Below are 27648 nucleotides of genomic sequence, written 5' to 3' on the forward strand. Positions count from 1 at the left end.
TTCTGAGTAATATTTTTCCATTTAACTGCATTTCTCTGTATGTGTTGCTCGAGAGTTGCTTAGAGTGGGAGATTTCAAAATGTGATGCTACTGAAGATTGAGAATGATAAAATGACTAGGGAAGCAATGGGCAAGTGCTAGAAGGAATGGTAGGTAAGAGTATTCCTATAAAAATGCTGAGAAGAAGGTGAGGCAACTTAGCCACATCATGAGGCATGACGGGCTAATGAGGACAATGCGGAATGGAAGAAGGGTTAAGGATGGCCCAAAATGAATAAAATAGGACAGGTTATTATAAGGATGTAATTGAGAAGAAATCACTATGAAAAGGCCGGTGAATAGGAGAGTGGAGTGGAGAGCTGCATCAAACCTCTCCAAGGATTGTTGACTAATGGTGATGATGTTCCTTTACTAATTTCTCTTTTATAAATGAGTGAACAATTATAGAGAAATTATGTACATATGTGTGTCTAAGAAGATATTTGAGACATCCTTGAAGTCATTACTTTTTGGGGGTGGAGTATGAACAAAATAAGTGATTGGTGGTGAGTTCTCCAATGAAAGAATGTTATAATCTCAGAGATTATAAATTGCAGGTGAAAGTTCACTTTTTTATATTTTAATTGAATCTGATAAATGTAAAATAATATCCATCTGTGCCTGGTCAAGCAGCATCTTGCATATGGGATGAAGATATTTTTGCTTAATTTGCCCTTCTATGATCTTCATAAGCCTTTCAGTACCTCTTGATTTTAAACAGTTTGACGAAGGATTCCCTTTACTTTTGACCAGGTCTTTGGTGAGCCATAATGCCTTGTATACAATTGGACTTAAGATGGATACCGTAAGATATCAGCCGTTAGAAATTGCTTCTAAGGGGAGATGGAAACAGGTGAGTTCTGATATTTTGTCTAATAATCAAGACTTGGGTCCAGTGGCACCGACTCCGTGGGGCCTGAGGGGGCCCGAGCCCCCCCAAAAATTCGTTACAGATGTGAGGAAAAAATGTGTAAGGCTTGTCGATTTTCCCCGGAGTGTCCAGATATCGAGATTCGAGTGATCAGGGTTCTAATGTTGATCATATGACTCTTCTAAAATGCTTAAAAACTTAAAATTCACTACTTATAAAATTTACCGGGGCAAGGTCCCCAGTTTGGGCCCCCCCAATATTTTTTGTAAGTCGGCACCCCTGCTTGTGTCTCCCTTGGGTTTTCTTGCATTGTACTAAGTTTTCCAAGCTTCTTTTCCAAAGATTATTTTTCTAAGCTATCAGTGAACTTCTTAAGGTGATTTTTTGCTAAATCAACATAGAGGAATGGGATAGCATGTGGCAAGGTTGCCTTTCACCAATTGTTGCCATTTGTAGCATGTGGCTGGTGATAACTGTGTGTTGCTTCTGGCAGTCTTTTTACACCCAGCCAATGAGATTTCCAAACTCAATCCTGACAAAAATGTCACTGACAGTAAGTAGCTGACACTGCAAGTCTGGTATTTTCGTCAAATGAAAGATGAATAAAACTACATTATTCGAGAAGATATTTTTCATGGTAGATCCTTCACTGGCAATCATTTTAATGAACAGCTTACGAGTGATAAAGAATGTTTCCTGAACTTAACTAGAATAGATATAAACGACATGCTATTCCTATCGAACAAAGTTAGTCCACTAATAGGGTGGTTTCCTTCATCAAAGAAAACGAAAGGCATTGATTGCGATTCGTTACCCACCATTAGTGTATTCATAATATACAAATTATTTTGTTTTAGAAATACCGGGTTAGACGAATGGCAATGGTCCATTTTTATCCTCATTTGAAAAGGGCCAGATTGGCGCCCATGCGATGCCACTCCACGTGACGTCACAGGGACCTAGTTTCTATACGAGAAGATAGGAGTTATACGTCGTCTGAGGTTACCATTGCATGCATGAGGCGCAGAGCTCAGGGAAACATGTCTTAACAATCACTTATTAAAACTGGCTAAGGTCAGAAAGTTTTCCTCGTTTGATAAGTTATTAATAATCCTTATTTAAGCCAAGCGCTACCAGTCAGCAGGGTACTAGGCTAGCCGCTAGCAGCCTGCGTCGTATCAGCGCTAAGCCTCGCCTCAAGGTCACCTCGCAGGGCGGGAGGGGGAACCAGAAATACGTCACGCGGAGAGACTTCCCGACATTCATACTTAGCCGCCGCGTTTTCGCGCGCTTGAAAATTTTCACTTTTCATTTAATCGCGAAAAATAGATATCGTCATTTAAAAATCTAAAAGCGTGAAATACGTACTCCAGGAGTAATAATCTTTCGATTTAGGCAATAAAAAAATAATAGGAAACCACCCTATTGCATTTTGGCCTAGATATAATGTATTCTTGCAATTATAGCAGTCTAGTTAAAATTTATTTATAAGATATGTTTATGCTTTAATTTATTTATCAGTTAATATTTTATGATTTCCAATCACTTTTTTAGAATGAAAAAAATAGCTCAAGATTTTTCAGTGATTTGTAATTGTCCACATTTTTGGATATTCTATAGATGGGGAACATACTTTATCACAATGTCCTACAAGCATTGGGAGTAAACTTTATAAGTAAGGCTGTCTCAGTATAGCCCTGAAGTATTTTTCTTTCGCAGTAATCGCTTTTGAAGAAGATTGTTTCCCTTGAGAACTAATTCTTCATTCTGAGCGTGTGCTGAGTGAGTATATCCATACACAGCCTCTCACAAAAGATCTTGCAATAGTATTTTGTGATTTCTCCTTGATTTTGATCTCCTTGATTTTGTGATTTCCTCACTCTTTCTCTTGACGTGTCCTATGCACTTACTCTATACTTTTATTTTGTACAGTGTCTTTTGGACTAATTAATTATTCTATTCTATTCTATCCTCCATAAGGCATATTGCACTGTACACCATAGGCATAAATGGGACATCACAATCAAAATACAGTGAAGAAATCCAAAGATGTATGGCATTCAAAGAATTAATTTAATTATATAAATTTTTATGTACAATAGGAGCAGGGGCAGATCCAGGATTTCTTTCTGGGGGGGCACCAGCAAGGCCGTATCCAGGATTTTGTTCCGGGGGGGCACAAGGATACCCTGTAATACAATATGAATGCAATGATAATGGGACCATATTAAAAATCTTGCATATTTTTTAAGGGTATGGGGGGGCACGTGACCCCCCTAGATCCGCCTATGAATAGGAGTGTTTGCGCTGCTTCATATCGTTTCCCGGTGACAGGAAATAAGCAAGGAGGTGGAGGAAGTTTAACCCTATTTCCCCCCCCCCTCCCAAAATATTTTCCCTTAGGTACCAGCTCTGTACATTTAGGTAGATTTTCACTAGGTGTATATATACCACACTCTTTCTCAGCTTCCCATTCAAGACTGAAGCAACCCATAGCGCACTTTCTTCCCCACTGCTATATGTTATTTTTGCCACTCATACTGGACAAGACGGAAGTATAGTGGAGATGTTGAATATAGTGGAGAAAAATAAAAAAACACGAATGCTCCAAATGATACGCAAAACGCAGTCATGCGTGTCACGTACGTTAAGTAGTACATTAATTATTAGTAAACGACGGGATGAGGTAAGTTGAATAGTGCCCGTTCTGCTTTTTTTTTTATAAGAATCGTTCCACTATAAATAACTCAGTTTTATGTGGCAGTAGAGAGTCAACATTGAAGTTAATCTTTAACAACTCGTCGAAAGAAATAAAATCGGCGAAAATGACCATTGATTGAAACAAAATAAAATGCTATAGAAAATTACAGATAAGTTGCGTATATGATAACCGGCCAATCAGTACCAACAAATCAGTGCTGTAATATTCAAAATGATTAAAATCTTTCAAATGCACGTCATTTTCGAGAATTGTTTCGTTGCTCAAATGTTATTTTTCGTCGAGGCGATTTTGAGTGTGAATAAGTGTATATTGTACAGATTATTGTCATAAAGTGACAATTGTTGATGATTTGTCTATTTGATGCAGTTTATTGTTATTTCGAATGCTTAAAGTTGTATTCCTAACCCATATGAGTGAGTCATATCTTGTGTCGAACAACTACGTCAGCCCACGTCATAATTCATATCAGAAAGCATGAGCGGTTTTGCTCCGTGATTTGAAACTGTTATACGGTCGCAGTCTTTTATGTTTGTAAGGAAACTCTTTGATCAATACTGTCGGTGATAAACGATGAAAACAAACGCTTTGTAAGTAGATAATGAAATTTAAGTTAATAATAAAAGCGTTATTGCATGCCAGTTCAACCACACCCTCCAACCGACTCGGACTCCGACCATGGCACCCACCGACTCCGATTTGGACGGAGCTCGGTAAATTTCATGTTTTCAATAAGACAGGAAAAAATTCAGTGTTTTATGACATTCAATTCATGACAGTCTCTTTGATGATATGTGGCAAACTTCCTCGAAATCGGTGAGAACCAAAGACGAATTGTGTGGCTGAATTGATATGGAATGACCTGGATCATTGCGAACATATCTTATATGAAGTTAACATAAAATGGGTTTGGAGAGGATCAAAGGGACCAAAATAATGTAATAAATTCTCTTTGCTTTTGTAGTACATGGCCTCTGGATAATATGCCACAGGAGAGGCAAATGCTGTCAGAGAATGAACTGGGCAATTTTTCTGTGGATGAAGCGGCACTGTGTAGACTTGAGTCTTATTAACGATCTCAGGTTAGTTGCAAGACGATGTTTTTCATTTGCTAATGTTTAGCAGCACTGGCTAGTTTTTCTTTCCGTTCACAGCATATATGTTTCGTGAACAAATTTCATTCACCCTTTGTGTGGGATTGTGGAAACCATGTTTAGGTAAAAGCCTTTGATACCAGAGATCTATGAAGATGAAAAACTCTTTCACTTAGTACTTATGGTCCAGTGGCGCAGCGAGGGGGGGTTTTGGGGGATAGACCCCCCCCCCCCAGAGCTCAGACAAATTTTTAAGTTTAATCTATTTTACTTAATATTGGATTAATGTTACTTATAGAATAGTGGAAGTATTAATAAAATATCTCTCAGAATGCCATAAAACTCACCATTTTGAACCATTTATCTTTATTTTTTATGGCAGAGGGCCCCTGCACCTCCCGCTTACCCTGGCGGGTATGCCACACCCCCTCCCAGTATTAGTTGCGCCTGAAACCTCCCCTATAGCCTTTATTCCTAGCTGAGCCCCTGCTTAGGTCCACAGTGAATCAATGAATCTTGTAAAAAAAGATCTGAATAGACTATTTGCTCACGAGGTCAACTAAGATATATTTAGATTAAGTGCTTCTTGACAAGATTGAATTCAACTAAATAAAGGGTATATTTACCTTGCAATCAATTTTACAGATCTACCTATTACTTTTTCTCCTTCTTTGTCAAAAATTACTTCTTTACCACTCTGCTTTAATCTTCCGACAAATAATAAGTTGTGGCACTATCTCGGTGTCAACAGTAATTTTCAGTCCTCCATACTTTGCTTAGTGTTTCTCTTTTTCAAGTAATAGTTGAAATTAATTGTTTGAGGCGTAACTTGGTGAAAGCGATTCATAATTAAATTAAGAAAGAAGAACTTTGTACTTTCACATTAATATTTATTCACGACCATGGTTTCAACGTTAGACGTCATCCTCAGGTGAACTCTACAGAGGTCCATCACATCCTTTTATACCAGGCAAGGAGGGGTAGGGAGGAAGGTAATTAGGTTGAACGGATTGGTTAACAGAGAAGAGGGAGGGGGGAAAAAACCTTGGTCATGTGGTATGGAAGAAGTTAGGGGGAGGAGGCTCCCTTATGGGGGGCACGGCAGGTGGAGGGGGGGGGGTTCAGGTGAGAGAGAGAGAGGCCGAAGAGTTCGTCATGTCATTAGCTCAGGAATTTAGGAGTGGGAGGCTTAAAAGAGGGGAATGGTAGTCATACAAAAATTCGTTTACAATGTTGTCATTCGAACGTACGTGCTGCAAAATTTCCATTTGTTCCAAAGCGTCTAATCTAGGTCCTTTAGGTTCATAATGAAGCACTTCAAACACAAAATCACTTTGATGATTGTTATCTAACAAATGTATAGCAAATTGTGAAGTAGTCTTTTTATTTCTCTGGCAGGCTTGATGTTCTTTTACCCGCTCTTGAAATTGTCGCCCCGTTTGCCCAACATACACCGCGTTGCATTCACATTTTAGTCTATACACCCCACTCCTTTCTTCTCTTGGGATGGGATCTTTGGTGAGGGAAAGAATGTTCCTTATGTTGGATTTATTGTAAAACGCAACTTTAATTTTAACCTTAGGCACCTTTTTGTATATCTTCGGCCCAATGTCCTTTAAAAAAAGGATTCTGCGCCACTTGGCCGTGGATTCTTGTCGCGTTCGGGATCCATAAATTTCTCCCACTGCTTGTTTTTTTAATTGTTTCCGATATAAGCTATCAATTAACTGTTCGTTGTATCCGTTATTTTTAGCAATTAGTTTAATTGTGTTTAATTCCTCATTGAACTTGGCAGGGGACATCGGAATATGCAGCAACCTATGTAACATGCTGTGAAAGGCTGATAACTTGTGGGAAAAACAATGTCTTGAACTGGAGTGGATCACTTGGTCCGTATAGGAGTTTTTCCGAAAGACTGAAAACTCGAGGTGATTGTTGACCTTAGTGACTTTAAGATCTAGGAAGTTGAGAGAGTTATTTTCTTCTATTTCGTAAGTGAAATTCAAATTGCGGTCCAAAGAATTCAAAAAAGATAGGAACATTTTTAGTTGTCTTATTGAGCCAGTCCAAATACAAAACACATCGTCCACATATCGATGCCAGGATAGCACATTTTTGGTCTGTGGATTATTGGGGGAAAACAGGTTCCTTTCGAAAAAGTCCATATATATGTCCGCCAGGAGAGGGGATAAAGGAGAGCCCATGGCCAATCCATTGGGCTGTTCATAAAATACACCGTTAAATTTGAAATAATTTTGAGACACACAAATCTTCAATAGATCACACAAGTCACTTATAATGGGAGCTGCCACACGTTTCTGGACGAGAATAGATTCTGCTATGTCTACGGCTTCTTTGGGTGGGACACAGGTGAAGAGATTGCACACATCAAAAGACACTAACAAGCACTTATTGGGGATATCAATTTTAGAGACGTGTTGGATGAAGTCAATGGCGTTAGTACTCCATACTATCTTTTCTTGTTCTTAATTGCACTGCTACTGCACTGCCATTCCTCTTCCAAACTCCACTGGTTTTGTTTCAATTTCAATGCAGTTTCAGCATAGAAGCAAGGCAGTGAGTTTCAAGGTAGTTTCAGCCCAGTTTCAGTCAAGTTTCATGGGAGAAATTTTTACTTGAGAAGTGCTCCATTGCCTCTGAATCAATAAGAAAATCTACATGAGCACCTTCAGGGGATTATTGTGGAAAAAACTGAACCAAAGTAAATAAGCTTGCTGAAGAACTTGATGATCTAACTCACTTCACCAGCGGAGCAGTGCTTCATTAAAAAATAAATACAATCGAATTTCTCTTGTTGCACAAAGTAAATACAATGGTTTTAAAAATTGGAATTCACTTGTATTTTAGCTCTATATTACAATCATATTATGTGCAATGGATTTATTTGCAAGGTTTTGCTATATAATAGTTTTACAAAATTGTTTACAAACATTAATACAATTTTTACCTGTAGAAGAGATTTACAATTTGTCAGGGGCGCCGACTTATAAAAAATATTGGGGGGGCCCATACCGCGGGTCTTGCCTCGGGAAATTTTCTAAATTTTAGATGAAAAATAGTGAGTTTTAAAGTTTTTTAAAAGCCTTTTCGAGGGGTCATATGATCCATATTAGAACCCCGAAAACTCGACTCTCTATAACTCGACACTTCGGGAAACTCTACAAGCCTGACACATTTTTTTATGTCATTCTTCCATTCTTATAAAATTAGCCATTCTTCCATTTAAATCAACCGGGAGGCAGCTTACATCCCTCTTGGCCCGCCAGTTTGTACCCGAAGGTTCACGCATCGGGAAAAGTTCAAAGTGTGTCGCAGCCTCGAAACACTATCGCGATTCACACCACTTTTTTCAGTTAACCTGTTTAATACCGTATAATTATTTGTTTTATATCATCACTGAATTTATTTTAAAAGGTAACTATCGTCAAACAAGGAAAATAAAAAATACCAACTTATTTTTGTGATTTTTCAAAGCATTACATAACTTAATTAATTTCTTGAATTATTGGGGGGGCTCCGCCCCCCCAAACGAATTATTGAGGGGGCTCGACCCCCTCAGGCCCCATGGAGTCGGCACCTATGCAATTTGTATACCAGCAGTTGATTTGTCTGGGTAGTACTTCTTTCTCTCTTTTCTTCTAAAATCGCATTGACTTGAAATGCCCAATGTGAAAAATTCTCAGCTGATGGTATCGGTAATTGAATTGGTATTGCAGCCATATCTTGTTTTTTTAAATCTCGTATTTTTCTTTAATGGGCACTTAATCTCCTTTTACTGTTCTTCTGGGCCCATATCATTTTGCAAATAGTAATCCACATTTATGGGATTTTTAACCCTTTTGCACGGGAGGCTAGTGGAGCATTCTTCCACATTATGAGTCCCTTGAAAAATTTTTGCCCTCCTCTTTACAAACTCCTTCACTTCGACAGAAGGCAGAAGTTTGCACCCGTCCTAAGACTGTGACTCAACTCAGTGAGACACCCATCCCTATCCTTGGCTGCTGTCCGCACCCTAGAAGGATTTAAGGACTGCGTCACAGTACAAGTCCACGGTCAACTGAATGCATTCAGTTGACCGTATATCATGATATAGCCGTACTTTATACTAGCAAATATTTGCTGTTCCCTTCGATTTTTAAGTTATATATATAAAATGAATTCCCTATTTTTATGAATATCCTATATTTTTATGAGCATGAAGAAATTTTAAACAAAGTTCTAACGGTCATTTTGTCGGATTTAGTATATTTCTATTCCATATCGACTGATTTGGAACTGAACTCAATGATATTAATGCCAGAACTCTGTTTGAAATTTCCATGTGATAAGCGAAAAAAGAATTTCTAACTCTAGATTGATAAGCAACAAATATTTTTTGAAGAAAAAACTGCAAATAGCAGTGGGTGACTGTGTAGATGGGTGAGGAAAGTTGTATGTGAGTGGCTGAGGAAGGACCTGGGCTGTGCTACATTGGGCCATGAGGGACAACCACATAGCTAGGTCTATTATATCCACGGCAGTCACTTTCCTCCAACCTGTGCCGCATATATGTGGCTTTTGTTTGTTTGCTTTGGAACATTGATGCAGCACATGTGCGGCTTTCGTTCTTTTGTGAAGAAAATCCTCGCCACATGGGTATTCAGCAATAAAGAGTTAATCACATATTTCTTTCTAGAAGACTTACGATTGATTAGCATATTTTGTTCAAAAGCAATAGTATAGTAAACCACTGATATCTCTTTATTTGTGAACAAATATAAACATTTTATGTGTTTCTAACAATCCAGATTATTATTGTCCACTTTTTTGGGGCTCCTCTGTATTTAAATTACCTAAATTAATTCATACTTACTCCTTTTACTTTTAAAATGGTATTAATGTGATTGTGAGAACTGTAGTTTAGCGTTTAGCCTTGCAGAGAGGGGGGGGGGTGGTCCTGTGTGCAGGGGATTGCGTTGTGGGATCTGCTGTAAGAGTTACTCAGGAATTTAGATACCACCAACTCACTAGGCATCACACATCAAACTTTGCCTCAGGGTCAGAAATGAAATTTTCTCTGATTTTGCTGTGGGCTTAAATTCCTGGTAATGAGGAATTCAGTGGTAAATTTGAAGCGAGGGTAAATATATGTGATGCTAATGATGTGAACAGCATTAATAGATGTTTTTAAGGATACATATTTGACCGTGACTATGTTTTCAACGTTTTTAAATGTTGAGATTGTAAGGTGCGGGTGAAAATTACTGTGGTTGACATGTTGCGTGAGACGAAAAGTACAAAATTTTGATGTTGGTGAGACTGATCATTCCGCCTGCGGGGGAGAGAGGGAAACAAGTGACACTCGCGTAGCGTACTGTCAGGTTCATGCGAGGTTGGTCAGGTTCGTACGTTCACAAAATGTTATGATCAAGGCCCTTGCGGCTTGTTTTTGGATCATTGCGTCATTTCCGATCGTATCGCTGGGATTTGTAAATAAAAGATGCTGATTACGACAATTATTGAGAGCAGAAGGGTTGAAAATATGTTCTAAAAAGTTAATGTGATGGATGATTGGTGAAGATCAACAGAATGGAAGATACTTTCGCTGTTGAAAAAGTGTGGGCCGACTTATCCGGTATTCCTGCTGACCCACCGCGAATGCGTAACGTTTGTTCTAGATGCAAGTGAGTTTTATTCCATTCACCCTCTTTGTGGATCTTTAACTTTTTTAATATTTTTAATGACAATTACTTTGAGAATAAAATCATCAGTATCGTTTGAATGCTTAGCGCTCTTCATTATCAAGTAACTATTCATCTTGTGAAGGTTCATGCACCAATTTGTCTTAGATAAAATAGCCTATTAGTGCGTGGTTTGTTTTGAATCATGCTCCAATTCCAATGCAAACTGACTTCTGGATCGCTATTTTCCTGCCTACGAAGCCGTCCATCTGCTGTTTGTTGGTGCCCATTTTTGCCTGCTACGCGGCTTAAAATACATTGCCGGCTCGTTGTTTTACAACATCCAGCCGAAGAACGCCGATGCCTTCGCACTGTGCCAATGTTGATGCAAAGTCTCGAGGCGGGGAGCTGTGTCATCTTCAAAGGAAAAAAGTTTCCTTCCAATTCACAAGAGCTGCACAGGTATGTTATTCCTGTAATGCATATCATTGAACTAGAGCATTAGAACAATCAACAAATCAACTTGTCATGTTTTACTTATTCAGATCTGGCAGTCTCTACGAAATTTTAAGTTCTCAAGATTCAGTGCTACTGTACCCTTCGCGAGATGCAAAAGATATCACAGAAGTTGTGGGAGAAGGCAGGCAGCGTCCTCAGCACCTAATTGTTATTGATGGTACCTGGGACCAAGCAAGATCTATCTATCACAATAGCCCAATGCTCAAAAGTCTTAAGCAGGTAATGAGTACTGTGGGTATAAACTCTACTTTATGCATAACCAGTTCTTTGCATGTTGGCGTGTATTTTGGAGTAAATGTTGGCATTAAGTTTGCCTCCTAAGTAAAATAAAATTTTTGCTGATGTTGCTGTGTTATATTGCTATGTGTTTATGAATAGGCAATGGACACGTGACATATTGGGAAAGGATGCTCATTTTTCGCACTTATTTTTTACCATAGTTTTAGCAGCTTATTTTACTTTTCAAATTAGGGCGGTTGTAAGGAGTAAAATTGGGGAGTTTTATTCAGAGGGAGTTCCTCCCTCTCTCTCCCCTTCCTTCCTGAATGCGGCAGGTAAGGTTTGGTAACACTGCTCCACAAGCAGATTCATTATGCGAAAAATCCACAGTGAAAAAATCATTCGCCTTGACCGGGATTCGAACCCGGATCCCTTGATTTCCGGCCGAGTGCTTTAGCCAGTTAAGCTACCGAGGCGTCATTCATCCCTGTGGAAATTTGTGGACTATACCGGACAAGGTGGTATGGACTGCTGAGCATATTATGCGACGAGCAGTCCAAATCGTGCGCACGGCGCCACAGCCAGAGACTAAAGTCCGAACTTTGAAAACATATAGGTGTTCTCTCTTCGCATAATATGCTCAGCAGTCCATACCACCTTGTCCGGTATAGTCCACAAATTTCCACAGGGATGAATGACGCCTCGGTAGCTTAACTGGCTAAAGCACTTGGCCGGAAATCGAGGGATCCGGGTTCGAATCCCGGTCAAGGCGAATGATTTTTCCACTGTGGATTTTTCGCACAATTGTGCATTGCGGGTGACTCCCGTAAAAGTTATCACCGTGGCTAGTCCCGGTATACTTAAATTCGTCAGATTCATTATATTAACAGAGGTCTGAGAGCAACTGAATTTTCAAAGGTCTAGAACATGCTTGGTGTCTGCTGATTGGCAAAGGGTAAGTCATGTGTCTAGAAACTTTTTCTCACCTCGGCCCACTTGCTTTAGCCACACCAGCTCACCCAAAAACATGAAACGGACAGAGAATAGGAAGGGTCAAAAATGTCTTGAGAACGTCTACTTGTGAACAGGGATTGACATGTCCGATACGGCTTGGCTCCTGTGCTTGAAGCAACTGCCTATTTCACTCTTGGATTTAAAAAAAGATGATTTTCTTATCGGAAAAGAGGACTTTCACTTGGAAAAATGCCATCTGTAGAAACTTGTTTTTAACAAAATTTAGATTCTCGCTGCTGCAAAATGAGTGCATGTAGTTAAAAGATGCTGGTATACCTCCTCCTTCCTCTTCACGACAGTTGGGGCGTAATGAATGGAAAATTAGGCAATCGTATTTCAAGGGGGATAATAGACGGTTATCATTCTTGTGCCATGCATTTATCATAGAACTGCAGGTCGCCTCAGATATATTTTAAGTAATTAACCCTTTCAACGCTGAGGCTATTTTTTGTATAGCTTTCCCCTGACTGAATGCATTTTTTTGGGTTTTTCAGTAATACTGTACCTAAGAAACAATTATTCTTCAGGAATTTAAAAAAAAAAAATTTTTAATGCTAAAAATTTAAATTTTTTCAACGGACGTGAATTCACGTCCTCAGCCATACGCTTGAGGCCGCTTTGAGTTATGCAGGGTAGTATCAACGCCCCTTTGCGACCATATATCTCTCCTAAGTTTTTAGCTACCCCTATTGCTGGGAAAAAATGCAAAGCCTTTCAAATATAGTTATGCAATATGAAGTCTTATTTTTATATTGATTTAAAATTCCATAGTCATACTTTATCAATTTTGTAATTATTTTGCAAATGCTGAAATTTTTCTGCTAAAAACGCGATCTGCTATAACGGTTACTACAACGACTAAATAGCTATTTCTCGCACTCGTTCTTATGTTCTGTGAAATAATAGAATGAAATATGTTGTATGCTATTTTGACATTTGAATCTAATATTTTTTTTTTATTTCGTTACGAAATTTTGCAGCAAGAACTAACACAGTTTCTAGCAGGATTTATAAATGAAAAAAAAACTTTTAAAACAAGCATAATTTATTTTTACATAGCGCTAAACAAATAAATAATATACACAAAATGCAATCGCACAAATTCAAAACAAGCACAAAATCCTTTTACAATACTATTTACAAATTTAAAAACGTAAAAATAGAACAGAAATTACAACTTCATCAGACTGCAGAGCAAAAAAAAAACATATTATTTATACACAAATAAAAAAATACAGTTTCCATCATTGCAATTATTATGTACAAATATTTACAACCGCATATTTTCGTGGAAGGCCGTGAAACATGTGTCGACGCAGAGGGGAGGGTGTCCCTCGCAAGCAGGGCAAAAGAACGTTGTGTCTTTTCTTATCCCCTTCTTCTGGCATTCCCGGCACCTTCTTTGCACCGTTCTGTTCCTCTTGCTTTTTTCGTCAATTGGAAGGGTGTGAGGGAAATGCCTTGATAAGCCTACGCCTCTGGAAGGGACTGAAGGGGAAGGGCCTGAAGGGCGAGTGAAAGCAGGTGAAAGTAAAGATTTGATTACCGAAAGCCGAAAGTCATAAAATGAATATCTGGGATGTAATTTCTTATACAAATAATAGCTATTGAGGAGGAGAAGGTGGAAGATGTGAATGCCCAACTTCTTGTACCACTTGAGAGTTTTTCGCTCAATTGGATAATAGGACATCATCTGATCAGTATGATCAATGCCCCCCATTGCCTCGTTGTATCTTGCAATTGCCTCAGGTTTGGGTATGGTTCCCCCTCCCCTTCGGCGGGGGACATCGATCATTTCGCCGCTATACTGCGAACTGATCATCAGTACTTCTCTCTTGTCTTTCCTCTTCATGACGCAGACACCGTCATCAGTGTAGGCATTCACAACTTCCCCCTTCTTTAATTTTTTTGAATTAATTTGGGGAGGATTACCCTTCCGGTTAGTTCTCAAAGTTCCGGTACAATAGGTCTTCCGCTCCAGTAGTTGGTGGGCCAAATTGACACTGTTGTAATAATTATCCATAAATAATGAATGGCCAGCATCAAGGTGACCCTCCATTAGCTTATTCACAACAGTGTCAACGTGGCCTCGGCCTCCTACATCAGCGTCACTAGATCCTGTGTAAACGATAAATCTGAGAACTAAACCGGAAGGTTCCGTTAGCATATAAATTTTGATTCCATATTTATGTTTCTTCCCCTTCAAAAACATTCGGAAAACAAGTCGCCCCCTCCAGAGAAGCATAGACTCATCAACGCAGAGTTTTTGCGTCGGAGTCACGGCATTACTTACTGAGTCATGAAAGAGGTCTATTAGGGGGCGAATTTTATATAGTCGGTCATTTGGCTGAGGCTGACCAGGTTCTGGGTTTTTCGCAAAGTGCAAACATTGCAAAATACCCGAGAACCTGTCACGGCTCATGCATCCCCGAAAGCAAGGAAAGTTAAATAGGAAGTCCTTGCTCCAGAAGTCCGATATCCTATTTAATCTGATTGTTCCCATGTGGTACAGGACGCCTAAAAATACAAGGAACTCCTCTTTCGTCAAGGATTTCCATTTAACAATCCTTGCTTTCGGGGCTACATTCTGCGCCTTCAGCTCGTCGGCAAATCTATTTGTCTCTCTCACAGTCAATTCGAGGATACTGTCAGTCAGTAAAAGATTAAAAAAGTCGGGGGTTAGTTGGTCTCCTTGAGGTGAAGCAGTCATACCAGGGGTCTGGGTAAATGGAATGGGGTCTATTGTCGGTCTGTCAGAAGTCCAGGTGTAGGTGGTCTGTCTTAGTCTGGCAGTGGTGGCTTGCGAAGAGGTACTCGGGAGGCCTGAATCTGGGGATAGCAAGTCATTACCCTGCGAGGGATCCTCTTCCTCCTCCGAATCATCGTTATCACTCCCGCTGTAATCCGTTTCATCGGAGAAGGTACTATCTTCTTCCTCACTGTCATCTTCCTCTTCTAGCAGCCTCCGGAGTTCCTCCGTGGAGGTTATTACTCCCGAAGCTGCCATTCTCCTCGACTTCGGTGGAGGAATGTCCTCCGTATTATCCTGAGGATCAGGAGTACGCGGGGGACTGACTTGAGAAGTCGAGGGTTGAGGACTCTCCCTAAGGGTGGATTGCTCCACACCCCTTTTTTTTCCTCCCCGAGTTTTAACCATTCTGAAACATGATAAATGAAAGCATAGTATGATGGCATACTTTTATGGACTAAAAAAACATTTTGGATAATAATGTAAATTTTCCACTATTTATAAGATCTCGATTAAAAAAAAGAAAGACCTGATTTTAGTAACATATTGGTTCAATGATGAATGAATAAATTAGCGAATATAGCAAAATCTTTGTTTATTTAAAAAAAACTATGGCGAGTTTGGTGTCGTTTTCCATCATTTTAAAAAAAACTTTCTAAATATGGTATGTGTAGCATTCATTAGAAAACATTTAGCTTGTATCGCTATGCTATTAAATGCCGAAGAATAACTCAGATCTACTCCACTCCCATTGTCATAGGCCGGGGTAGGGTGTTTGCCTGCGGAGGATTATAAGGGTTGAACCTGCAGGTACCCGGAGACCAGCGGCCGTCCCGTTTTACACAGAGCATGGGCAGAGCTATTTACCGCTGGGAGATGACATGCATTCCGAAATATTCTCAGAGGGAATCCCCGAGCCAGTCGGTAGACCATTGAACTCTGCTTCATAATAAGAAAATATCCTCTAACGCCATCCTGCTTGAGGGTTCTTCCGCCCCAACACCCTCATCCCTAATGCTTTTCACGTGGCAATAAACCCTCTTTGTGTCTGCGAAACTTCCGAAAGCAGGGCCAAGAAGGTCGCGCGGCACCCCGGCAACTGATCAAACAAAAGAATATACGGAGAGAGTGAAAGGTATCTGAAAAGAGTGAAATGTCGAAGACTACTAAAGATATTGCTAGCGACCACTTCAACTCCAACTTTCAAAACATCCTTTTCTGAACAGCCAAATCTCTAACGGGAATGACAACACTCCCACGGATAATTCTTTTTCTTGATTTCCTGATTATGCAGATACCAAGAACACAAAGTTATTTTCATTCGTAATGAACAAAGATATTTTGTTACGCAGCAAGCGAGGACCGCAAAATTTTAACAAGAATACCAAAATGTTCTTTGATATCGTGTCTTATTTTTTATGTTTCCAGCATTATGACAGTGGTAATTAATCACAAATAACAGCAACAACACTTTCAACCTTCAGTAATGAAGGCAATATGTGCTTATACTTACTAGTAATAGGTACGAGTTTACAAAGAAAAATTAACAATTTATGCATGAATTTGTAATGCACTGGTCCGAGGATTAAATATAAAAATTTAGGAGCGCATAACTGTCATTTGAAAAACAAAATAAATGAAAATGTTACATGAGCAAAAATAAAAAATAGCTACGTTTCGCAAAAAAATATTTTGAAGCAAAAAAAGTATAACATAATGATTCATTAACTCACCCAAATTGAAGGCAGACGAAGGAAACAAAGTTGATCAATACACAGGATCGGGATGTTTACAGCTCCTGAATTCTTCAATAAATTCTTTGCTGCTGCAGTATCTTGTGTAGGAAGTAATAAGAAGAAATAATGAATACACGGTACATGGGTGTTTAAAATAAAAATAGGATCTATGCACAATAAATGATAAAAAATGCATTCAATGCTTCATCGCCATATTTCATCGCTAGTACGTGAAGAATATTCGAAGAATATTTTGGATAACGAAAATTTATCGCCGTAAAAGTCGAAAAAAAAAATAAACTGAAAATTTTCATTTTCTTTTTACTTGAAAAACATAAACCTAGTTATCAAAATACATATCTATAACACATATATCAACGCACAATTAGGTAAATAAAAGGCAAATCACGCATAATTACAACAGAAAATGAAATGGAACAAGGAAAAAAAAATGTTTACGTACCTCCAAGTGAAAGCGTCTTCGACCGTAATATTCACCCCAGCAAGAAGAACTGACCTTCCCCAAGCGATGGTAGGGCTGTAACTGACGGCTGTGAGCCTGCAAGAGCCCCTCCGAACGACTTGGACGCAGTGGTGCCGCTATTAAAGCCGCCGGGTATTGGACGTGAATTCACGTCGGGCCGCCATTAGCTAGGAATCGCTGGACGTGAATTCACGTCCAGCCGCGCGGAAAGGGTTAATGGGGTGTGTCACTCGCAATGTGATCTTCAACCCACTTCCATTCCTTTCCTAAGTAAGTCTGGAAAGTTCGAGGCATAGAAATCATATATTGATGCCGTTGCTTGAAAACACCTCACCTAAGTTTCCATTAAAATTTTTAGTCAAAGTCACACATTAAAATTTTTTTGAAGAAAATGGCAAATTAGAGTAGTAGCTCTTATGGTATTTGCTTGAAGACAAGCCAGGCTTTGAAATAGCAATTAAAGCACTTAGATAGCTGTATTTTTGGCAATGTGACTTAAAAGGAGGAGAAATTTTGAAATACACTGGAACCTTCCGTTGTTCTAGATTTCTGAATTATCAATGTTCTATTTCGTATTTCAAAGAAATGAGTTTGTTATGAGATCAAGCAATTTTTGCAAAATGATGGATTAATTTTGATAAATCTGTAGTCTTATTCAGTTGTCTGAATTTAGCCTTTATTCTGAAGTATTAGCAATAAAATGAAAAGCTAAAAACTAAAGCTTCAGTTTCTAATTTTGCAATTAAAAGATAAAAATTAAATTTGTAACTTGATAGTCGAAGGAAGCCTCTCCAAGAAATTTACGCCAAAAGAATATTCATTTCACATCTTGTTTAAAGTGACTATCCAGTCAGGTTATGCAGCAAAAAGGTTAAGCAGTTTCCTGTACGGACTGTGAGTACATGAATTACCATTGTAGTGAGTATATTCTTCTCATATTTAACATTCTTCTAATGCCACAATGATTTACACTGTTTTAGATACCAATGCCGGGTTTGAAATGTTGTTAGCAGAAATTAGAATCTTAAAGTTAAAAAATGAGAAGAATTCACTTGGTGCCATTAGCTTAAACAATATCTTAATATGATAATGCAATTATATCATGATGGAGAAATCAAACCCAAAACTACTTGTATGAGATCTCTTGTAAGTTGGAGCAGTGTGAATATTTTTTACTATTTCTGGAATGTGGTTTCTGCCAATGCACAGCAATTAGATGCATTTTACCAATTCTGGATGATTCCAAATCTGACCACATCACCACACATTGGGCAACACTTAGCCATGGGTGTGTGGTTTTTGGTAACGTGCAGTATTCTCTTTGCAAAATTACATGTTGGGCAACACTTAGCCATGGGTGTGTGGTTTTTGGTAATGTGCAGTATTCTCTTTGCAAAATTACATGCTAATTCGCAAGTTGTCGCAAATTTAGATCTTATTTAGTATCTCATACAAAAGGAAAGTGGCAAGTGCAGGATATTATGGGAATCGATGGGCATATTAGGGTATAACAAGTGCCTGATATAGCGAGCATTTTCCCGAGAATTAGGAGCACTTGTTAAACCAAGCTGGTACTGAACAACACTGTGACACGTAATATGGGGTGGATAGACCAAAACATTGGAGGGCAAAAAATGTGTTGGGGCTTCACTGCTCACTATTCCTGACGTACGCATGGGATGACAGGTTTGTGAGTTTTAGGTCGATTCCAGTGGATATTATTTCTTTTGCATCTTATGTATAACATAGAATTAAATGAAGGTATTTGTGCTTTTACTATTTAGTCCCATGCCTCAACATTTAAATAGTACACGGAATGTAAGATAAACTTGAAAAAAAAACTAGCCATTTTCGTATTTTTTAATGCTTTAACTGTGGATAATTTAGTTTTGTGTGGATAAAAACTATTTAGATGTGTTGAAGAAATTTACAACCTACAAATATCCATGATATTTTTTACATTAAAGTAATAGAGTGGTTTCCTATTATTTTTTATTGCCTAAATAGTACGAATTTCACACTTTTAGATTTTTAGTTGACAATATCTATTTTTGCGATTAAATGAGTAGTCAAAAATTTCAAGTGCACGAAAATGCTACGGCTAAGTATGAATGCTGGGAAAATCTCATGTGACGTCACTCTGGTTCCCACTGTCGCAAAGTGAGGTGACCTTGGGGCGATGCTAATCTTTTATGTGACTTATTTAGTTAAGTGTATCACTGTATAAGTAATAGCAATAGCTACTGTATATGTCTGAATATAGTCCCCCCCTTTTTTTCCAAAAATGCCCAAGGTAAAAGTAAAGGGGGGACTATATTCAAATGCATTTTTTTTTCCTTTTCCCGAAACTGAAGCCTCAAAATGAGGGGGGGACTATATTCGGAGAAATGCAGTATTTATCAGACATTGGATAAAGAGCCCTTTAGAAGACTTTTCCCTAAGAGGGGCATTTGAATATTTTCTGGATCTAGCTCTCATTGCTTGGCAAACTTCAACATCTCTTTCTTGGGTAGATTGGGTTGCTAGCAATCAGGAGTACATTACTTTGGAAACGATGCTTTGTCAAGCCACTTCCCTTCCCGGGTTCTTTCTACTTCTGCAAAGGATGGTCTTTGTTTGACTCTGGCTATTAGGAGGGGGAAGGAAGGTGTACACCCCCTAATTTGTGACCATATGCAGTTCAAAACTCATGTTGACCAGTAGAGAAGGCCCTTACCTTATGATCAGTGTCCGTTTCCTCTACTGCGATGGGTTAGTTTGTTGGGATTGCCAATTTGGCTTAAAGTTGGGACATAAAAAAATATTGACTCCCGGGTGGTTGGAATTTTCTACCTGGGATTGTTCATAAAAATACTATCTTGATAGAATTCATCTCAATTGTGGTAGAAAAGAGGCAAAAAGCTTATGGATTTTTTACTGAATAGAGTTTCAACTTCAATAAACTCAAATATAATTGTTTTACGAGTTTGGATATATGCAATGATACACTACCTTAGAACAACTATGGACTATAAGGGACATGCTTACACTGATTTGTTGGCAAATATTGTATCAGAAATAGAAATTTGCGAAAGAAAGCCAAGTTGATCTATTAAAGGTAATTTAAATACTACGTGAAAATAAGGTGACCCCAATGAATGTTGTTTGTGTGATTGAATACTTTCTAAAACATATGGTAAAAACCTCCCCAAGAAGTATGATGATTTCACTTGTGTTGTTCTTTGCACTACAGGTGAAGTTGTCTTTGGGGTCAGCTAGTGAGTATGTGATAAGGACTCAGCCTAGTGAAGGTTGCCTCTCCACCCTAGAGGCTGCAGCTCAAGCTTTGTCCATTCTGGAGGACCAACCAAGTATGCGTCAGGAGTTACTCGCCCCCCTCCATGCTCTCTGCTCGTTCCAGCTTCTGCATGGTGCTGTTTCTCACCAGAGCAAGCAATTTCTTGTTGAGCTTGATGCATACGCGAAGCCAGTTGGCAAGCGAACTCGTAAGCTCCTCAGGCAGTCTGCCTGTGAGCTAAGGTTAAATAAAGATTTTGTGGCTCCACACACGGAATATCTGGATATAGATTCCAGATGAGACTGATGTGCAGTATTTCATTTCTGCACTCTTCTATTTTATACTGCTACTTGAGAACTTGGTAACTAGGAGTGGAGTGCAACATTTTCCATGGTAAAGCTAGATTGAATTTTAGCTATCATTGCTCTTCTAGAACTTGCATCACTGCCACTGTAATAATATGTAATCCACCATGTATTAGAGGTGGAATTAATATTTTTTATGATCCTATATGAATGAGAATTGAAAGTAGTTTTTGTTCATTCCTATTGCCATTAACAACCTCAAATAAATTATTTATTGAGCTAATTTTTGTGTATTGCATATAATTTTAACATTAATGAATATAAGATCAATTTGGATGGACATTTGCTTTTTTTTTTTTTTTTTTTTTTTTTTGGAGGGGGTGATACACCCACTTATTTGTCAGGAAAGAATAATTAATGAGTTATGACTTATGATAGTACAAGGTGCTATAATCTCTGGTTGCGGATATATATTCAACTCTGTTGAAGTGTGATTTTTTTAAATATGTGCATCCATCATTGATCTGTGGTGGTATCCATATGTAGTAAAAGTCAAGTCAAAGTAGCTCTTGTGGCTCTGTTAACATCACTGCCTGCAATGCTTGTGCCTTTCATTATATTTCAGAATCATGAGAACAATATGCTAGAGATGTTTTGTCAAATAGTGAAATGTTCTGTGGATACACCTCTATCGTAATTTAGGTTATGGATTGAATTTTCTTGAAATCAACCTGGTATGAAAGTTATAAAATAAAATGCACCTGGTGCTTGAGTGGTGTGAATTCCAAGTGGTTATGGCCTACAGCTTCAGTTACATTGTGCGACTGTATTTGAATCATCATTTGTTGGTGATAATATCTGGCCTGTGGTCAAAATTAAAACACCCTTTGTTTGCTGAGTTTTTTTTGTTATATATCAGTATCAGTGTGTGCAAACCACCATGAGCTTATGAATAGATTATCTTAGTATAATCCATTTTATTATGTAATGCTATGTACTTATTAAGTTTTTTGATGATACAAGACTGTTATTATTTTGTTAAGCAAGATTTTGGTGTGAGATGGTTCTGAGCATTAATAAATAAAAACACATCATTCGCTGATGCTGCTTCCCAGGAAATTTCAGTTGAAATTTTCAAAACTGGTCTCCCTTGGTGGTTTGAAAATTATGAGTCAGGGAAAGTAAGGAATAACCCTATATGAAAGGAATGAGTGACAGTTTTACTTGCAGAAGATGCAATCATGGTCAATACCGTGACTTGGGGTAGGTGATGGTTGTTTGGTTGGGGGAAAGAATGTTGGGGTTGTGATCGGGAAGAGGCCTGTCTCTTGAGGATAGTCGCCACGAGGGTGGGGGGGGGGGGGAAGAATTGAAGCATGTTTTATCTATTTAGGGGAAGGGGATGGAGAATACGTGGTCTCCTCGGTCGCCTTGCGCTGTCACTGCATGGCGGGTTGTTGGGGGAAAAGTAAATTCTTTTCTCTTAGACACGTACTCGGAGTCACGCGATGGAAAAAACCCTGAAATCGGAAGGCAGGGAATTGTGGGGGGAGGGGGGAAAGAAATGTGTTACGCACAAGTCCATTCATACTCAATTACATATACACACACGGTCTAACACAGTGCAAGGCAAATAAATGAAGCTCTCCTTCCCTTGAAAACTCATATTTAAATCAAATTATGTTACCTGCCAAACGGCAAAGGTTACTATACCTTATCGATATCTCCACTGTACAAATGCTCAACAATCGCCCACCAAATCAAGTCTACTCATCTATGTAGCACTTATAGTACTAGATAAGTGCATTAGATTCGGTGGGCGATTGTTGAGTGTTTATGCAGTGGAAGTATCGTTATGTATCCTGAGTGTAGTGATGAAGAGCCTTTTTTATTTTGTCCAATTCTGTTCAATCTAAATGATTTAAGAACCTTTGAGTGTTTAATAGCTAATTTTATACATATTTTGCAGAGCATTTTAGCTGTTGTGTTGCATGTAAAGATAGCTTGATTAAATTGGCTGTTGTAGGGGCAGTCTGGCAAGGCCCAAATTTTCTAAGATGTATTATAACGTGCTGGGGGGTGTGTGGTGGACTGTGGGAGTGTTCGTTCGGGACGGATGGGTCGTGGGTTGGGAGGAAAGGGAGGGGGAGGTAGAAAGGGGAAGGTGCGTGTGAGTGGGCTCTTTTCCGATGGCTTGCTGTCGTGCATGAAAGAACGAAAGCTCGATACTCAAATTATGAATTCAACAAAAAATTTAATGCAATAAAAATCAACAAGGAAAAAAAACTCAGAAATACATGAAATTATTGACCGTTTATCTTTACTTCAAATCACACTACTGGCCAGTGAAAAGAAACCTAAATCAATCAGATCTATCCAAAACAAATGACAATTATAAAAAAATGAAACAAGAATCTTCACTTCTTGTGAATGTCTAGTGTGAATACAAAAACAAATGAAAGGACAAAGCCATTATTAATCCTGAACACACTGTTCTAAATACTAAAAATATAAACTGGGTCACAGGGAAAACGGGAAGGCAAAATGAATTTAAAAAATGCAAGGGATAAGTATTATGGGGCAACAGGTCTTCTTCACTGTTCTTCTCTTCTTGAATGGGGGGAAAGGGGATTTCTTGGTGAATTTTCTTCTTAACTTGGAGGGGGGGATTTTTGTGGGATGACAGTATCACTTATCTGCTCTCTGGCTCATGGTCATCTATGGGGATGACCTCCTCGGCTGGCTCCTGTTGGGGTCACTGTGTCTTATTCAAGTTATGAATTGTGGGCTGAGAGAATATTTAAATCAGGGTGTTGTGGGGTGATTTTCTTCCTCTTGGTGCGGGAAATCTACCATTCCGTTCTCCTGTTTCCTCTTCTTTGCCGCTCTTCACCTCTGTTGTAAATAGTTACTGGGGGGACGATGGTTTTAGATTCCGGAGGAGTGGTAAATGAACACGACCACACGTGTTGAATAACATGGCGAAACTGCGGTTTATTAAAAAGAACCAACTTCCGGTGAAGAACAAAAACAAATGAATACAGTAATACGACAGGTGGGAGATTACCGCTTATTCAAACAAAAACAATCACAACACTCTCCCTTAATCTACCAACTTTACATTGCATTTTTACAATTAACCATACCCAGAGGAATAATGCACTTGCGGTGTGCAGTCACATTAAGTGCCTTAGTAAACACATCGGCAATCATTTTTTCAGATTCCATGTAATTGAGGACAACCTTCTTGTGCTTAACAAGTTCCCTGATGTGATGAAACTTCACTTCTATATGCTGAGTGCGAGCATGCAATCCATTGTCAGAGGCTAATTTTAGTGCACTCTGGTTATCATTCCATAAAAGAATTGGCCCCTTCCTACCACATAACTCAGAGAGTAACCCCTTCAAGTAAGTGGCCTTCCTACCTGCAGAGTTAATGGCAATATACTCTGCCTCGGTTGAAGACAAGGCAGTTACACTTTGTTTTTTACTCTCCCAGCAGATTGGTCCACCAGCAGACACAAAAACATACCCAGTCACTGATTTTCTGTTGACGTCATTAGCAAATGACGCATCAACAAAACCACAAACATCCGGATTATTCTCAGTCCTTCGGAATTCTATTCCTGCATCAATTGTTCCTTTTAAATACCTTAACACTCTTTTCACACACTGCCAGTGTTCATTTCCATAGCAGTTGTTGAACTGGCTGAGGTAATTGGTAGCATAGGTTATATCAGGCCTGGTACACACTGATAAATACAGTAAACTTCCAATCACTTGTTGGTAAGGTACACTATCACACGTTATCGATTCACCCTTGGTCAGTCGAGTGCCAGGAACCATAGGGGTTGACACAGATTTACATTCTGCCATCCCCACCTTACTCAGCAAGTTCAAAATTACCTGTTTTTGGTTCAACTTTACTTTACCATTACCCATTTCTACCCTCATTCCCAGGCAATCCACGACTGATCCTAAGTCTTTTACCTTAAAACAAGAGTGGAGCTTTTGTTTCAGTTTCTCAGCTTGAACTTCATCATTAAAGAATACAAAAAAGTCATCAACATAAACACATATTATAACCATGGATGCACTATCTCTCCAAAAATAAACACAAGGCTCATGTTGAGATTTCTTAAAACCAACACTTAATACGACTTCATCCATTCTCTCATACCAGGAACGAGAAGCCTGTTTCAGGCCATAAATGGCCTTCTTTAACTTATACACTTTACTTGCATCTGAAACAAAACCTTCCGGTTGGTACATGAAAATGTCTTCACTTAGTGAACCATTCAAAAAGGCTGTGGAAACATCCAAGTGATGTACATGCAAACCATGAGCAACAGCAATTGAAAAACACAATCTTAAGTTATCATGTCTCACCACAGGAGCAAAAGTGTCAAGATAATCAATACCATAACGCTGAGAGAAACCCTTAGCAACCAGGCGAGCCTTAAACTTGTCCACTTCTCCCTCCCCATTCCGCTTCAATTCAAAAACCCATTTGCATTGCACTATATTTCCACCCTTAGGTCTGTCTACAAGATCCCACACATCGTTTTCCTGAAAAGAACTGATCTCTCTTTCCATAGCTTCTTTCCAATGAATTTTATCAGTACCATTTAAAGCCTCGGTAACTGATGTAGGTTCTACCTTTTCATCACATGCTAAATATAACTCAAAACCAGGAAATTCCTTCCTTTGCCTTTCCCTCATAGGATACCTCCTTTCACCTTCATCGACATTATTTCCAGGATTTATTTGCACCTCATTTGCATCCGCAAAAGACAGATTTTCAATATCATTCTCTGCTCCATGAATGTGATTGACATTGGCATTTGTTTCACTCTGACAATGAACATCATCACTGATATTACACACTGAAGTAAATGGCAAATCATCATCTAAGTTTACAGGCACAGGCATACTGAAAGAACCCTTCTTCCCTTTACCAATAGCCTTAATTGCAGTGAAACTATTTTCAATGAATTTAACATCACGAGCAACAAGAATTTCTCTCGGGTTTTCAGGATTAAGCAAACGATACCCCTTGGAAGCTGAAGAGTAACCCACAAAGACCATTTTCTTACTTCTAGGATTTAGTTTATCCCCCCTTATTTCCTCAGGGATTAGAGCATATGCATCAGAACCAAACACCTTGAGCTGATCATAGCTGACTTTCTTACCTGACCACAGGACCTCAGGGACACTCCTGTGGGGGCTTCTGTTTAATAAGTACACAGCAGTGTTAGCTGCTTCTGCCCACATCTGCTTAGGACTTCCTGCGTGAAAGAGCATGCATCGCACTTTCTCCAGAATGGTGCGATTCAGTCTCTCTGCTACACCATTTTGCTGTGGAGTATACCTTACAGTTCTCTGATGTGTGATTCCTCTGCTTTTAAAGAAATTCTGTAACTCATCACTCAAGAACTCAGTTCCATTATCAGACCTGAAAATTTTCAACCTTTTACCAGTTACATTTTCAGCCATATTTACAAAATCAATCACTCTCTGCTTGGTTTCAGACTTGCTCTTTAAGAAATAAACAGTCGTTCTGCGAGAGAAATCATCTATCAAAGTAAGAATGTACCTTGACCCACTCCATGACTTTACATTAGAACCAAAATCACACAGATCAGAGTGAACAAGACCTAGTACCTCATCTGCCCTAGTACCTCCTTCATTAGGAAAAGGATTTCTGTGCTGTTTTCCAAGAACACAAGCATTACAATCATCAGTAGGTTCATACTTGAAATCAATGCAATCACTTAATTTATCCCGCAACAATATCATATTTTGCATACCCAAATGACCCATTCTTTGATGCCACAATTCATAATCATTAATATTGCACACAAATGCCTGCTTTGATTTAACATCCAAACGGTATAACCCATTACTCGTTCTACTTGCAGTAGCTAGTTCTGTACCATTACAGACAAAGTCATCATCATACATTTTACAACCCTTTTTATCATAAACAACAGTGATCCCTTTGTCGGCAACTTGACTTACAGAAATCAAATTTTCTTTCAATCCAGGAACATGCACAACATGTTTAAGTTCACAAATGTGATCACTTACATTTAGGTTCACAGATCCAACACCTCTGCTTTTAAGCTAACCGTTATTTCCGACAGTAATCTCAATATGACCGTCAACGTCACGACAATAATCATGCATACGGTCTTCATGGGGTGACATATGCACGGATGCTCCGGAATCTACAAACCAATCTGAGTCACACGATGCAGCCGACAGGGCACACAGAAGACTTCTCAGCGGTTTCCTATTTTCTCCTTTCTTCTCTCCCTTAACCTCGGCTCTGTTCTCGTTCGGATCCCTCTTCTTCTGCGACTACGGGCATTGTGTTTTAAGATGCCCCTTTTCACCACAGTTCCAGCACTTCCACGCCTTCACAACTGATGAACTCCCAGCCATGGTCGAAGAGTTGTACTTCTTGCCCTTGGAATACAGGGCAGTGGTTTCGGGAACACTCGCATTTTGACCGGCACTCACCCTCTTCCGGTAGCTTTCGTCTAGCAAAATCGTCTTCACACGATCCAAATTTAAGACATTCTCCCCACTCGTGATGGCCATGACAAGATTGTCATACGAATTTGGCAGCCCCTGAAGCAACATTGCTGCAACAAAGTTTTCCACCATCGGCTCACCGATACCCTCGAGCTTGTGTGCCAACATTATCACCTCGCTGATATAAGTGTCCATGGTTTCAAACTTTTCGAGCCTCATTTGGCACATAGAACGAAGCAGGGATACATACCGCCACTTGCCTTTATCCTCATATGCCTTGGACAAAGCATTCCAGGCATCCTTTGCCGTTTTAGCTGGCCTTACATGGGGATATACCACAGGCTCCACCATAAGGCAAATGTCTGCTAAAGCTTTCTCGTCCCTACGTTCTTTACCTTCGC

At 39.1% G+C, this 27648-nt stretch overlaps 1 protein-coding gene across 6 annotated transcripts in view; it reads left to right on the forward strand.

Moving 5' to 3' along the window:
- The first annotated feature begins 3414 nt into the window (after nucleotides 1-3414).
- The window catches only part of LOC124168433 (tRNA-uridine aminocarboxypropyltransferase 2), a 35823-nt gene continuing 11589 nt past the window's right edge, over nucleotides 3415-27648 (forward strand). Inside the window, exons 1-5 of one of the 6 annotated variants that reach the window (XM_046546659.1) lie at nucleotides 3923-4219; nucleotides 4594-4711; nucleotides 10666-10866; nucleotides 10950-11142; nucleotides 20358-21826. In XM_046546659.1, the coding sequence (XP_046402615.1) occupies nucleotides 4644-4711; nucleotides 10666-10866; nucleotides 10950-11142; nucleotides 20358-20702 (807 nt within the window). In that variant the 5' untranslated portion in view covers nucleotides 3923-4219; nucleotides 4594-4643 and the 3' untranslated portion in view covers nucleotides 20703-21826. Of the gene's footprint in view, nucleotides 4220-4242; nucleotides 4446-4593; nucleotides 4712-9750; nucleotides 10408-10665; nucleotides 10867-10949; nucleotides 11143-20357; nucleotides 21827-27648 lie in introns of those variants that run through there. The other 5 variants (XM_046546660.1, XM_046546658.1, XM_046546655.1 and 2 more) reach the window with 5 other exon arrangements.

The sequence above is a fragment of the Ischnura elegans genome, chromosome 11, assembly GCF_921293095.1.
Source record: "Ischnura elegans chromosome 11, ioIscEleg1.1, whole genome shotgun sequence".
NCBI classification, from domain to species: Eukaryota; Metazoa; Arthropoda; class Insecta; order Odonata; family Coenagrionidae; genus Ischnura; species Ischnura elegans.